This window comes from Sinocyclocheilus grahami, unplaced genomic scaffold (genome assembly GCF_001515645.1).
Source record: "Sinocyclocheilus grahami isolate Dianchi unplaced genomic scaffold, SAMN03320097.WGS_v1.1 scaffold33.1, whole genome shotgun sequence".
NCBI lineage: Eukaryota > Metazoa > Chordata > Actinopteri > Cypriniformes > Cyprinidae > Sinocyclocheilus > Sinocyclocheilus grahami.
This window is the reverse complement of record NW_015505212.1, coordinates 1,150,591-1,165,747: the sequence shown is the minus strand read 5'-3', so window position 1 is coordinate 1,165,747 and position 15,157 is coordinate 1,150,591. Positions and strand designations below refer to the sequence as shown.

The window sequence follows — 15,157 nt, the reverse complement described above, 5'->3', positions numbered from 1 at the left end:
GTCAAGTTCACGCGTACGTCAGCAGAGAGGGCGTGGCGAGCTGCGTCACTGCAGCCACGTAATCAGGGAAGTAGGAAGTGCAGCTCACGCGCTTCAGTTGCAGAACGAGCAGAGTGAGTATAAACTTCATCAGCTGTCTTCATATTAAAATTACTTAATGGCAGATATATAATAAATAGTTTGCATATGTTCTGCTTTCGTTCGCAAGTCCGGATAATGTGTGCGGTTGTGCGATTAGCAGATTCATTCATTCAATTCAGATTGAATGAAGTTATTATTTTAAAAATATTTTCATTTTAGCAACTCTTTAAATGTTATGATTATATTTACATCTTTTAGTATATGTAGTTACTGTCTGTTAGTTTGCATGTTTTATTGTTCAGATGCTTAATTGTTTTCCAAATCAAGCTTGGATAAATGATTTGGGACAGGCAAATTATTCACTGCAGTTTATTTAGGAATTGATTGATTTATGAATTGAATGATCATTGCTTTGATTTTTCATCTGGTGTATATGTGCACCACAAACTGCTTTGGGTTTTTAACACTTATCATGTTTATAGTTCAGGTTCAGCAATGCTTATACATGAAACAATGCAGTGTTTTTATGGTAATCGTTGTGGGTGATCCTGTTATGAAAGTTGTAAAGAATATGATTTAATAAATGCACCGAGCTGGGTGATTGAAGTTGTTTTTGTGTTTGTTTTCAGAGATGGCTCAGTTTAAGGAAGTCTCTCAAAAGTCCAAGCTGCATCCGAAGCCGGAGGGCCTGACGTTGCAGTATGGCACAGCTGGATTCCGCACTCATGCCAAACATCTGGATCACATCATGTTCCGCATGGGGCTGTTGGCAACTTTGAGGTCCAAAAAAACGAAATCCACCATTGGAGTCATGGTGACCGCCTCTCATAACCCAGAGGTGAGAAACGCTCAGAGAATCCACATTTACGGTCATAACAATAGAATAGTGGTGCTTTTTTCACTTTCAAAGGACGCTCCTGCGATGTTTCCATTATTTTCAGGAGGACAATGGGGTGAAGCTAATTGACCCCATGGGGGAGATGGTGACAGCGTTGTGGGAGGGATACGCCACACAGCTCGCCAACGCCGAGCAGGACTCTCTTCTCAAAGAACTGAAGGACATCATCGAGAAAGAGGACATTAACATGAGCGAGCCTGCAAGCGTCTACGTCGGCAAAGACACCAGGTAGCCTGGCTTCTGTTTACACAGTGGGAAGGTTAACAAATGTCAAAATTGAAAGCTTAAGTACATACAGAGAGAAGCTACCAAACCTGTAGACTTCATAGTGGCCAAGCCAGTAGATCAAGTCAGAAAACGGCCAACAGAGGTTTCACAGTCAGAAAAAGTGATAGTGTAGCCGAAAATAATCATACTTACTGTTATCATAATCAGGATTCATTTCATACACCAAAAAGTATATTTACATAGTTTTACATATTAACTGAAAAAGGTGCAAGCTGAAGCCTTAGTTTATTATGCATACCCTTTTCATTATAATTCTAATAAGTGTCATTTTCACTACTAGATTTATACAAAATTATACAGAAAGTTATACAAAAAACAATTAAGAAAACTTTTAGATGTAACTAAAAGTTACACGTTTCATACATGAATACAATTGTTTCAACTATCATATATACTGTTTTTGAGTTTTATATCCGTTTATCATCTTATGTAAAAAAAGTTTTAAAAATTGCAAAGTGAGCTACATATTTTAAAATTTATTGTCACAGTTTCACCACTTTAGATATACAACAATATTTTATATTTGTCCTTGCAATTAGTTTTTCAAACTATTTTAAACAGCTGTGAATGCATGTGAAAAGCAGTTTACTATGTGCTTCATACATTATCTGTGCAGTTTTGAGATCAACCAGATCACCCTTTTTTTTTTTTTTACTTAATTTTTTATTATCCATCTCTTTATTACAAAGCATGTAGATGGTTTATGAGGTGCATACAATTGCTTTATAAACAAGAAAAATATAATTTTATTCCACAACAAGAAAAAAAGAACAAAAAACACAACAGCCACCAAATTTTAAAGCATTTGATAAATAATATGTTGGATGATTCATAATAGTAGGCTTGATTTACATTCCCTATTGCACTCATCTATAGTAAATAAGTTGAATGTGTAATGTATAAAATACATTATTTAGGCTAAGTGTAGTGTTTTATTTCTCGTTGTTTATTTTCTTCAGACCAAGCAGTGCTAGTCTCTCTCAGGCTGTATTGGATGGCGTTTCCAGTTTGGGCGGCAAAACTCATGGTGTGCTCTTAATTTATTGACTTGAATTACTTTGCTTGAAAGCTCATTTAAAGTTGTCTTGCATTTGCATTATATTTCAGAGTATAAGTACAGTTGGTTTGCCCACAGATATGACAGTACAAAGGTTGATGAATTGCTCTGTTGATTGATGGGTGTGTGTTTCTCTTTAAGACTATGGTCTGGTCACCACTCCCCAGCTGCATTATATGGTGTGCTGTTGCAACACGCACGGCTGCTACGGCAGTCCCACTATTGAGGGCTACTACCAAAAACTCTCACAGGCTTTCCTTCAGCTCACTCAGAATGTAAGAGCGACCAAAAAAAAAACATTAATGATGCTTATTATTTTTCTAGCATTAATTGCTTCCCTGCTTGTATTCCAAAGGCCTTAAACCGCACCGACGATCAGAAGAGGCTTCTGGTGGATGGAGCCAACGGCATCGGCGCATTGAAGATGAGAGAAATGGAGCCGTTTCTTCGCTCTGAAATGCAGGTGGTGCTTTCGAATGACGGCAGTAGTGGGAAACTCAACCACATGTGTGGAGCAGATTACGTCAAAGTGCAGCAGAACGCGCCTCAAGGTCTGTCTGAACTCCTTGAGGGACGTCTCATGAGAAAACTGCATCCCAGCAGGGAAAAAATCCTTTCATATGAGTAGAAGATGGCGTAATATTTGTGTTTGTAGTAACTAAGAGTTTCTTTTATGATATAATGAGAGAAACACTACACTACAGGTCAAAAGTGCAGAATAATTATGATTTTTAATGTTTTTGAACGTTATGCTCACCAAGGCTTCATTTATTTGATGCTGAATACAGTCGAAACTGTTACATTTTGAAATATTATTTCAGTTAAAAAAAGTTTTAATATCTTTTTTTAAATATAAATATATTATTTCATAAAAATGATAAATATTATTTCTTAAATATCATTTTTCAGCATCATTACTCCAGCCGTCAATCTCATCGATCCTTCAGATATGCTGATTAGTTATTATCAGTTGTTTTTGGTGCTCAATTATTAATAATAGTTCTTATTATCAGTGTTGAAAAAGTTTTTGCTTCTTAATATATGTAAATATGTGTTACAGCATTTATTTGAAATGTACATTGTTGCAAAATTATAAATATATTTACTGTCACTTTTGACCAATTAAATGCTACATTGCTGAATTACAGCAACCTATGCCAGAGTTTTGAATGGTAGTGTACCACAGTTTCCACAAAACCTTAAGCAGGAAAAAATATATAAAAATTGTTTCTTGAGCAGCAAATCAGCATATTATAATGATTTCTGAAGGATCATGTGACACTGAAGACTGGAGTAATAATGCTGAAAATTCTGCTTTGATCACAGGAATAAATTAGACTTTTAAATATATTAAAACAGAAAACTGTTATTTTAAATTCTCATAATATTTAACAATATTTCTGTGTTTTATGCATTTTGATTAAATACATGCAGCCTTGGTGAGCATATCAGACTTAATAATAATTATTCCAAACTTTTGACCGGTAGTGCATATCATTCTTTCATACCGAATTATCGGAGAAAACCCTCGCTTTTTCACTCCAGGTATGAATATGGGAGTCGGTGAGCGCTGCTGCTCATTCGATGGTGATGCCGATCGCATTGTTTACTATTACACCGACTCTAAAGGCTGCTTCCATCTGCTGGACGGAGACAAGATCGCTACTCTCATCAGCACGTACCTCAAAGAGCTGCTCACACAGGTTCTACACGCTCAAATGAAATGACCACATCCAAATATGAACTTGCACATTAATTTCGTCTGTGTGTGTGTGTTCAGGCAGGGTTGAACTTACAGATTGCTGTTGTTCAGACAGCATATGCTAATGGCAGCTCAACTCGCTATTTGGAGGATGTCATGAAGGTGATGCTCTAAAAATATCTCCTGTTACTATAGTATGTTCCAATTCATGCTTAAACTCGCTGTTTATGAGATGTAACCTTTGACTTCTCCACAGGTCACGGTATGCTGTACGAAAACAGGTGTTAAGCACCTTCATCATGCAGCGCAGGAATATGATATTGGAGTGTATTTTGAGGCAAATGGACATGGAACTGTGAGTTCACTGCAAAATAATGCCATTTTACGAAGGCAGAATCCTGGGTCGTTGACTAAAAGTACACAAGTTGGTTGAGAGGTTTTGATTTGAAAATTCAAAAATGGCTGTTTTGAATTTAGAACTTTACATTTTACATTTATATTTCAAATGTTCTATTTTGGATTTAACTTTTTACATTTCGAATTTACATTTAAAAATGTTACATTTTAAATTATTTTACAATTTTACATATGTGACCCTGGAGCACAAAACCAGTCTTAGGTCGCTGGGGTATATTTGTAGCAATAGCCAAAAATACATTGTATGGGTCAAAATGTTCTTTTATGCCAAAAATCATTAGCATATTAAGTAAAGATCATGTTCCATGAAGATATTTTGTAAATTTCCTATCGTAAATATATCAAAACTTTATTTTTGATTCGTAATATGCATTGCTAAGAACTTCATTTGGACAACTTTAAAGGCAATTTTCCTCAATATTTCGATTTTTTTGCATTTGCATCCTCAGATTCCAGATTTTCAAATAGTTGTATCTCGTCCAAATATTGTCCTATCCTAACAAACCATACATCAATGGAAAGCTTATTTATTCAACTTTCAAATGATGTATAAATCTCAATTTGGAAAAATTTACACTTAAGACCTTAAGTGGTCCAGAGTCACATATTTAATTGTGAATTTTACAGTTTATATTTCACAATTTACATTTTGAATTGTGAATTATTTTGACCCTGCAGAGAATATTAGGACTATGATATGATGTCATGCTGTTGTTATTAAAATGTTTTAACTGTACTTCAGTTTTCCATGACGGTGCAAACTGTTTCTCATTTTAATAAAGGTTAAATACTTTTAAACTTGTATTCATTTGAAACCGCACAATTTAGCATTTCCATCATGTTAAAATTTAAGATCTGTGATTTTTGAGCTTTGTTAGTTTTAACCAGTGATTTTTTGCTGGTATGCTGCAGGTTTTATTCAGCAAAGCAGCACAGAAACAGATTCAGGATCTGGTGAAAGACCCGAACTCAAACGATGAGAGAAAACGAGCGGTGAAACTCCTGGAGAGCACGATCAATCTGATCAACCAGGTATAGACAAACTCAAACACCATTAAACTGGATCACCCGACGCTTTACTAAAACTATTTTAAGTGTCTTTTTCGATGCTTAACTCCCTTTCTCTCTTCTGCAGACGGTGGGAGACGCGATCTCAGATATGCTAGTGATTGAAGCAGTGTTGGCTATCAGAGGGATGTCTGCGCAAGACTGGGATGCTATTTACACAGACCTACCCAACCGCCAACTTAAAGTCACGGTGTGTGTGCTTGTGTGTGTGTGTGTGTGTTTGGGAGGTTTATGAGTGTAACTGTGTAGATTTAACTGTTGCACTCTGCAGGTGTCAGACCGGCGTGTCATAGATACGACAGACGCAGAGAGGAGGGCCGTGAGTCCAGAGGGGCTGCAGGACACCATCGACTCGCTTGTCAAGAAATACAAAAGCGCTCGGTCCTTCGTTAGACCGTCTGGAACTGAAGATGTAGTCAGGGTCTATGCTGAGGCTGACACACAGGTGCACATGGTCATTATGATAATTTTCTCTTAATTATTGCAATGTATTTGATTGTAATTGCAATTTTTCTGTGTTTATGTGCAGGAAAGTGCTGATAGTCTGGCTCATGAGGTCAGCCTGGCTGTGTATCGTCTTGCCGGAGGAATCGGAGACGAGCCAAAACCTCTACACTAATTAAACATTCATGCAGACAGTCAGAGTCCATCCAGTGAAATGTATAAATACTGTAAATGTACAGTAAACTAGTTTTTGTGGCGCAAACAAATGTTTTGGGAGATGACAAATGTTAATAGTTTACTCTTTGTACTGTATGAAGGACCAACAATCTTTATAAATGGAAGTGTATGATTATGAGGGAATGTTAAACCATGATCTATGTGAACTTATGTTTACACTCATTTCATCATAGAATTTGTTTATTATTTTATTTTACCTACCATTTTGATAATAGAAGAAAATATTCAGTAGTTTAGGGTTGGTAAGATATTGCAGTGTTTTTGAAAGAAGTCTCTTCTGCTCAGCAAGGCTACAGTAAAAATACAGTAGAAACTGTAATATTGTGAAATATTAGTATAATTAAATTAATCTATTTTAAAATGTAATTTATTCCTGTGATGGTAAAGCTGTATTTTCAGCATCATTACTCCAGTCTTAGTGTCACATGATCCTTCAGAAATCATTCTAATATGCTGGTTTGCTGCTCAAGAAACATTTCTGATTATTATCAATGCTGAAAACAGTTGTGCTGATTAATATTTCTTTTCCAGGTTTTTATGAATAGAAAGTTAAAATTAACAGCATGTAAAAAGTATTTCTGTAACATTTGATCAATTTAATGCATCCTTACTGAGTAAATGTATTAATTTCTCTAAAAAACCCAAAACGAATAACCCCAAACTTTTGAATAGCAGTGAATGTGCAATCAAAATTGCGCAGCTCTCTAATAAAAGCCTTATTAAATAAAATAGAGGTGAATTAAACCTAATGTAAAGCATACTGGATTGTATGTAGCATTATGGGATTTTATACCCGTTTTTTTGTTGTTGCTATAAATATGCTACCTGGGTTCTTAGAAAATCGAATAAATATTTTATCCCATCATTCTGGTGTTTTCTTCTTTCTTCCTGTAATAAAACAAATCTCTAATTTTCTAGCTCTATAAAAGCATTGCTTCTCTGAGTGTGCCATATATGCACTTCAGACACAGAAAAACTCCATTAAAACAACTTCAGGCACTGCTGCTATGCAATCAAACTTTATTTGTTTTGAAGAATCAGATGACACATAGTTCAACGCAGTTACAGCAGTTTAGTCGAAGCACAAAGTAGGTAGCAAAGGATGAGAGACTTTTTGTGACATTTGGTTCATCACCGGTTTTGATAACGGAATGTGAGATCTGAGCAACAACAACTCTAAATGAATAAACTTTGAGATGGAGGTTTGGAATGCAATCTCATGACTAATTCAATCGTTCTCATCTGCGGCGCCAGAGATAGTGATGGTGCGTTCTTGTGTGTCCCTTTGAAACATGTCCTCATCTGTCTTAACTGTTCTGCAACCAAAGAGAGATGGGAATTGGCATCAAGAAACATCCAAGTGCATTTTATAATATAATAACTTGAAAAAAGTATGAAGTTGTTTTGTAAGATTGTGGTAGAACAGTGTACTTGTACCTAATGAGGATGGTCTTCCTCTCCGTCATCTCCACAGCCTGCTCGTGAGTGAACTCCTCCACAGACTCGTGATGGTTATGGTCGACTATTGTGCTGCTGGAGAGCATCTTCTCTGAAGCGGCTGAGCTCACCGCTCCACTGATCGCATGACTGCGTGCTGCTGCCGCCCCAGAAACGCTGCTGACCATTCCTGCACTCAGGCTCATGAGAGACAGACCGCTCACCATACTGGACAAGCGACTGTCTTCTCCTTCTATCAGCTTCCTGCAAAACCACAGGCAAATCAAAATGGGTTAGATATGGGTAGTTGCCAAGAATTTTAAACTATGTGTATATGGTACACCATTTTTAATCACCATATTATGGAATCCCATTTCTGCCACAGAATAAAAAAGGGAATTGTGACTTATTTCACAATTCAAACTTTTTTCTTTTTTTTCAGAATTTTGAGAATTGTGAGATATAAACTTGTCAGTGAGATTAAAAAAAAAAGTCAGAATTGTGAGGTAAATTGTTGTAATTACCTTTTTTATTTAATGGCAAAAAAAATAAGAATTGTGAGATGTAAACTCAGACTTCTGAGGGAATAAAAAGTCAGAATTACGAGATATTAACTTGCAGTTCTGAGAAGAAAAGTCAGAATTATGAGATAAAAAGTCCCAGTTATCTTTTTTATTTTTTGATTCCATGTTGGAAAAAAACAGAATTGTGAGATCAAAATGTCAGAACTGCAAGATATAAACTCGCAATTCAGTGCGAAAAGTCAGAATTGTAAGATAAAAAGTTGCAATTATCTTTTTTATTTTTTTATTCCATGGTGGAAAAAAAACAGAATTGCGAGATGTAAACTGAGAATTGCAAGATAAAAGTCACAATTCTGACTTTTTTTCATAGAATTGAGAGTTTATATCTTGGAATTCTGAGATTATTTCTCGCAATTCTGTGTTTGGGTCAAAGACGAAAAGGGGTTTAAGCATAAAAACAATAAGTGTAATACTGCTATAAATTGTTGTTGTTGTTCCTTTCCATGTTGGAAAAAAACAGAATTGTGAGATCAAAATGTCAGAACTGCAAGATATAAACTCGCAATTCAGTGCGAAAAGTCAGAATTGTAAGATAAAAAGTTGCAATTATCTTTTTTATTTTTTTATTCCATGGTGGAAAAAAAACAGAATTGCGAGATGTAAACTGAGAATTGCAAGATAAAAGTCACAATTCTGACTTTTTTTCTTAGAATTGAGAGTTTATATCTTGGAATTCTGAGATTATTTCTCGCAATTCTGTGTTTGGGTCAAAGACGAAAAGGGGTTTAAGCATAAAACAATAAGTGCAATACTGCTATAAATTGTTGTTGTTGTTCCTCAAAAAATTCAAAAAGTTTTCTGTTTAATTTAATTGCAATTTTGTTTTTGTTTTTCCGAGCAAAAAATAAATATCACACATTTTCCCCTGATTTACACACTAAAATGTCATTCGTTTCCCCTGATTTATAAAATGTAATTCAGTGTAACATTCTTGTCAGGCATATTTACACCAAAAATCAATTTATGACATATTAAAAGACCAATTACTTTCACCCCAAATACGAATTAGTTATAATTTTACGTTTTTAAAATGTTGCCACTATCCTAGGTTTTGCCCATTTGTAAGTAATCATTTTTACTCATTTAAAACACAATAAAATGTAATATGCTCCATTATTCTTTTATATATTTTAATATGTACAAGTCAGAATAAGCATGTTGTTTGAATTTTTACATAAATATTGTGTTACACTGAATGACAATATAACATTATTTCAACCAAATTGTAACATTTTGTTCTCCAAAAACTTATTTGAAACCTTAAAAGTAGACACTTTACTTACATTTAATGTGCTTTCTATGGACATATAATCACTTTTGTCAATTTCTTTTGATGTGGACCTCTTAACGTCTTTGACCCGTTTACATCTCAAAGAAATTCAAAATTGCGAGATACAATGTATTACTCGTTCAAGGTGATGTGGTGTGATGGCAGCACTGCAGTACCTGTATGTGGTGATTTCAATCTCCAGCGACATCTTAATGTTGAGCAGATCCTGATATTCTCTCAGCAGCAGCCCAATCTTCCCTTTAATAGACTTCAGTTCCTCCTTTAGTGTCTCGATACGGATCTATGACGCATGATTGAGTGACATCTTCAAATCAAATCGAGTGTCGCTCGCTCGTGAATGGTTGTAACATGTTGCTATGAGGTTGCTTTCTGGGAAGTTGCTTGATGGCCCAATACAAAAAAGTTCCCACCCTGGGTCTCAATGATATTCTGCCCTAGAAAATGACTGGCTGCATTCGAAATTGCATACTTCCCTATACTATAGTAGGTGAAAAGTGTTTACAGTATTTATAAAACAGTAGGCAAAGGGTAGCAAGCTACTACGTCCATCTAAATTCTGAAGTGCACATATGATGGACACTTTACTATCCCATGAGTCCACAGGAGAGGATTTGTGAATACAAGTGTAACAACGAAACTATGCTGGTAGGTGCAGATTACATTTATATTATATAGAATGTATTTTTTAACAGCCGTCAAGTAATTACTACTTAATTAAGTACCTACTTAATATGTGATTTTGGATGTAGCCATTGTGACATGTTCTCTTTACATTGAAGGGGGCGTGGCTTTACCTGTAGCTCCTCCTCCTCTTTCTTGTGTCTCTCCTGTGCTTCCTGGATCTGGAGCAGCAGTGCTTCATTCCTGTTCTTAAGGGCGTCCAGTTCTCTCTGTTTATTCTGAATCTAAAAACACATATGCATTAAATGTATAAGGCGGTACAGTTTGGTGCTTTTATTAAACGAGGCACAGGACAGGATTTCCCACACCTCTCTCTTGTAAGCTGTGATTTCCTCTCTGATGCTCCTTGCTGTGTCCACAAAAAAGTTTTCTGTTTAATTTAATTGCAATTTTGTTTTTGTTTTTCCGAGCAAAAAATAAATATCATACATTTTCCCCTGATTTATAAAATGTAATTCAGTGTAACATTCTTGTCAGGCATATTTACACCAAAAATCAATTTATGACATATTAAAAGACCAATTACTTTCACCCCAAATACGAATTAGTTATAATTTTACGTTTTTAAAATGTTGCCACTATCCTAGGTTTTGCCCATTTGTAAGTAATCATTTTTACTCATTTAAAACACAATAAAATGTAATATGCTCCATTATTCTTTTATATATTTTAATATGTACAAGTCAGAATAAGCATGTTGTTTGAATTTTTACATAAATATTGTGTTACACTGAATGACAATATAACATTATTTCAACCAAATTGTAACATTTTGTTCTCCAAAAACTTATTTGAAACCTTAAAAGTAGACACTTTACTTACATTTAATGTGCTTTCTATGGACATATAATCACTTTTGTCAATTTCTTTTGATGTGGACCTCTTAACGTCTTTGACCCGTTTACATCTCAAAGAAATTCAAAATTGCGAGATACAATGTATTACTCGTTCAAGGTGATGTGGTGTGATGGCAGCACTGCAGTACCTGTATGTGGTGATTTCAATCTCCAGCGACATCTTAATGTTGAGCAGATCCTGATATTCTCTCAGCAGCAGCCCAATCTTCCCTTTAATAGACTTCAGTTCCTCCTTTAGTGTCTCGATACGGATCTATGACGCATGATTGAGTGACATCTTCAAATCAAATCGAGTGTCGCTCGCTCGTGAATGGTTGTAACATGTTGCTATGAGGTTGCTTTCTGGGAAGTTGCTTGATGGCCCAATACAAAAAAGTTCCCACCCTGGGTCTCAATGATATTCTGCCCTAGAAAATGACTGGCTGCATTCGAAATTGCATACTTCCCTATACTATAGTAGGTGAAAAGTGTTTACAGTATTTATAAAACAGTAGGCAAAGGGTAGCAAGCTACTACGTCCATCTAAATTCTGAAGTGCACATATGATGGACACTTTACTATCCCATGAGTCCACAGGAGAGGATTTGTGAATACAAGTGTAACAACGAAACTATGCTGGTAGGTGCAGATTACATTTATATTATATAGAATGTATTTTTTAACAGCCGTCAAGTAATTACTACTTAATTAAGTACCTACTTAATATGTGATTTTGGATGTAGCCATTGTGACATGTTCTCTTTACATTGAAGGGGGCGTGGCTTTACCTGTAGCTCCTCCTCCTCTTTCTTGTGTCTCTCCTGTGCTTCCTGGATCTGGAGCAGCAGTGCTTCATTCCTGTTCTTAAGGGCGTCCAGTTCTCTCTGTTTATTCTGAATCTAAAAACACATATGCATTAAATGTATAAGGCGGTACAGTTTGGTGCTTTTATTAAACGAGGCACAGGACAGGATTTCCCACACCTCTCTCTTGTAAGCTGTGATTTCCTCTCTGATGCTCCTTGCTGTGTCCACATGCCGTGATGTAGCTTTGTTTAGATCTTGAAACTTTGCTTTATACCAAGCGTCCATCTCCTAGTGAACACCGGTCGGGAAAAACATGAGCATTTGTGAGCAAAACAGTTCAGTCTAAGGGATATTGAGGTTTATAATACCTGCAGGTTTTGGGCAGCGATACTGTCATATTGAGCCTGGATCTGTTTGAGGGCGGATGCCAGATCGGGCAAAGAGAAGGCCACATCTACTTTAGCCACAGATCCATAAATCTGAGCCATCAGCTCCTCGATTTCCTGACATACAGAACACAGTTGTCAGAATATGAATTCAATTATTTACCATATTAATGCAATGAAATACCCAGTGATTAACAATAAAATCACATAGCTATTTGAGAATATTCTTTGACAATATCTTTTTTTAACATTGATTATATTTCTAGCACATTTAACAACTAAATTTTACAGTCCGCACACTGAATTATCAATGAACCTTGTACAACTTAAAAAATGAAGTTGAAAGTGGTTAAATTATTTTGATAAGTTAAAGTAATGGAAAAACATATGTTGCCATGACTTGTAGAATTTTTTACAGTGGATACAGATGATATTTATAATATTATATTATTCATAATAATATGATGATATATACAGTATATAATTAGATAATATTAGATAATTTTATATTTAAATGGCCTGCACCTTTTTGTGAATCCTCTGCAGGAACTCAAGCTCCACTTCCAGGTTTTCCAATCGTTTTTCCAAGGCAATTCGGGCGGATGTGGCTGCGTCCACATCCTAGTAGACAGAGAGAGTTTGAACCCCAGTCATTATGTAAAACCAAGTGATGTTACACTTTGTGTATTAAGTTGGACCTTACCGGTCTGAAGGTTTCAATTTCAAGCTCTGCCTTTTTCCTGGCCTCCACAGCCTCCTCGTATTTCACCTTCAGCATTTCCAGCTGACCTGCCATGGCATCCTTTGCTGCTACCGCCAGGTCCTACGAAAGCACAGGTAAGCTTCGAAAGCACATACTTGCTAGAAATGAGTGAGTTATGGTCTAAATGTGTAAGTAAGTCATTATTGGCCTGTGGTCATCCCTCACCCGCTGGACTTTCATTTGGTCAGCAATCCTCCTCAGCTCCCTCAGCTGGTCCTCATAGAGCAGTCGCAGACCGGACGGCTTCACATGGTGGCTCTTGATGCCCTCAATTTCTGCCTCCAGCAGCTTGTTGCTCTGCTCCAGAGAGCGTACCTGGAACAACCACACTCAAACTCACAGGCTGGTCTTCAAAGTGGGAAAGCAAAAGGAGAAGATGGAGAAGTGCCTTACCTTCTCGATATATACAGCCAGACGGTCATTGAGGACGACCATCTCCTTTCTCTCACTGGTGCGTGTGCTGAGGAAAGCCTGGTTCTCAGCGGCTGCAGTGTCCAGGTCCACTGCGCCCCCAGCAACCCCCAAACCCATGCCCAGACACAGCGTTCCCATACTCACACTGCTGAAGAAGGACACAAACCAATACATTTACAATGTTTACTATTGTCAATTTTAAAAAATATATTTTTTAATAATAATACAAAATACAAGCTATTCGACCAATTAAATGCTCAAATATAGTAATAATGGAATACAATTATTATTATTAATGATATTATATTATATGTTATTGTTATATTATAGCCTATTACAGCCAGTGATCTTTTAGTATCATTGATATACTATAATATTTTTATTAATATTTTGAATTAGATTTTATTTTTTACATTTTCTGTCTTGTGTGTTTAGTCAAAGTTTTAGTAAATTTGTTGTGTTTTTGTAATTTTTCTTACCTTTAAAAAAAGAAAGAAGTCTATATAGTTAGTTTAACCATTTAAACTAACTTTTAGTTTTTAGTGTTAGTTTATTTGGTTTTTGTTGTTTTAGTACTTCAACTGTAACTAAACAGAAATGAGAATTGTTACCCCGGCAACTAGCTGAAATATCTATTTTATTTTATTTTATTAAAATTATTGTTTATGTTATTTAAAATAATGAAAATGTTTTAACGGTAATATTATATTATATTATATTATATTTAGTGCTGTCAAACGATTAATCGCGATTAATCGCATCCAAAATAAAAGTTTTTGTTTGCATGATATATGTATGTGTGCTGTGTTTATTTATTATGTATATATAAGTACACACACATTCATGTATATATTTCAGGAAAAATATGTTATGTTTATATATTACATTTATTTATTCATAATATAGATTTTATGAATATAAAAATAGACATGTAAATACATGTAAATATTTTCAAAATATAATATACTGTATGTATGTCTTTATATATACATAATAAATATAGCTACACCGAACACTCACATATATTACGCAAACAAAAATTTTTATTTTGTATGCGATTAATCGCTTGACAGCACTAATATTATATTATATGATTGCATTTTGTATATTTTGATATTATATTTACAATTTGTTGTTTTTATTACTTTTTTTAATGTCTGCATAGTTTTTAGTTTTTGTTATTTTAGTAGCCTACTTGGTCCTAAAGTAAACAAAAATAAGAAATGTTACAGCTGAACTAAAATAAGCGATGCTATGATAATGGCATACCTGGTCATGCGTGATTTGCGGGACCCGGAGAGCGCCCCGCGTCCCATGGTGCCGCTGCGGGTGTAACTGGCGGAGCGGTGGCGCGCGGCTCCACGGGTGGGAGAGGGGCTGGAGACCCGGACCTGAAGCGTGGAAGAGGAGGTCAGGACACCCTCGAAGTGACGGCGGTACGAAGACATCCTTTCTGGGCTTTGACTCATGGTGAAGCTGGTGGTTCCTCGCGCGTCTCCAAAGATGCGTTGTGTCCGCACTCATTGATGATGGAGCTTTATAGCTGCTGTCCGGGCGAGGAATGTCGACCCTCCGCTCAACTATCTGACGGGCCACCGCGAAGAGCTTTACCACGGTAAAAATAGACGAGTGAGCTTTCCTAATGGAGACGGCAAGCCTGAGAGTGAGCCTTACACTGATGAAATTCTCTGCACTGAAACTGTCTGAACACTGAAAATATTATTTGTTACATTTAAATAGTTAAATAATAATAATACTAATAACACA

The 15,157-nt window shown here is 35.9% G+C and overlaps 2 protein-coding genes across 4 annotated transcripts; one reads left to right on the top strand and one right to left on the bottom strand.

The window, feature by feature from the left end:
- Positions 1-69: 69 nt before the first annotated feature.
- LOC107579473 (phosphoacetylglucosamine mutase-like) lies at positions 70-6,479 on the top strand. Of its 2 annotated transcripts, none has more exons than XM_016265314.1 (13): positions 70-113; positions 711-919; positions 1,023-1,207; positions 2,227-2,294; positions 2,466-2,599; positions 2,680-2,875; positions 3,870-4,027; positions 4,105-4,188; positions 4,283-4,381; positions 5,356-5,475; positions 5,579-5,701; positions 5,783-5,956; positions 6,041-6,479. In XM_016265314.1, the coding sequence occupies exons 2-13, from the start codon at positions 713-715 to the stop codon at positions 6,128-6,130; spliced, it is 1,638 nt and encodes a 545-aa protein (XP_016120800.1). In that variant the 5' UTR covers positions 70-113; positions 711-712; the 3' UTR covers positions 6,131-6,479. The 2 variants fall into 2 exon arrangements, with proteins under 2 accessions (XP_016120800.1, XP_016120794.1); XM_016265308.1 differs by lacking the exon at positions 70-113 and adding an exon at positions 580-610.
- Positions 6,480-7,244: 765 nt separating this feature from the next.
- Positions 7,245-14,947, bottom strand: LOC107579501 (glial fibrillary acidic protein-like). Of its 2 annotated transcripts, none has more exons than XM_016265335.1 (11): positions 14,660-14,947; positions 13,370-13,538; positions 13,142-13,291; positions 12,917-13,036; positions 12,739-12,834; positions 12,196-12,330; positions 12,005-12,115; positions 11,810-11,920; positions 11,171-11,295; positions 7,630-7,893; positions 7,245-7,508 (listed from the first exon to the last, which is right to left on the bottom strand). In XM_016265335.1, exons 1-11 carry the CDS (start codon positions 14,857-14,859, stop codon positions 7,421-7,423), a joined length of 1,569 nt encoding a protein of 522 aa, XP_016120821.1. In that variant the 5' UTR covers positions 14,860-14,947; the 3' UTR covers positions 7,245-7,420. The 2 variants fall into 2 exon arrangements, with proteins under 2 accessions (XP_016120821.1, XP_016120828.1); XM_016265342.1 differs by having other exon boundaries at positions 7,436-7,503.
- Positions 14,948-15,157: the final 210 nt, after the last annotated feature.

Coding starts and splice junctions, on each gene's coding strand:
- LOC107579473 (XM_016265308.1), top strand. Junction 920..1,022: donor CCGCCTCTCATAACCCAGAG/GTGAGAAACGCT, acceptor CATTATTTTCAG/GAGGACAATGGGGTGAAGCT. Junction 2,295..2,465: donor TTTGGGCGGCAAAACTCATG/GTGTGCTCTTAA, acceptor TTTCTCTTTAAG/ACTATGGTCTGGTCACCACT.
- LOC107579501 (XM_016265335.1), bottom strand. CDS start 14,859: ATGAGTCAAAGCCCAGAAAGGATGTCTTCGTACCGCCGTCACTTCGAG. Junction 12,331..12,738: donor TGCAGAGGATTCACAAAAAG/GTGCAGGCCATT, acceptor TCTGTATGTCAG/GAAATCGAGGAGCTGATGGC. Junction 11,921..12,004: donor TCACAGCTTACAAGAGAGAG/GTGTGGGAAATC, acceptor ATGTGTTTTTAG/ATTCAGAATAAACAGAGAGA.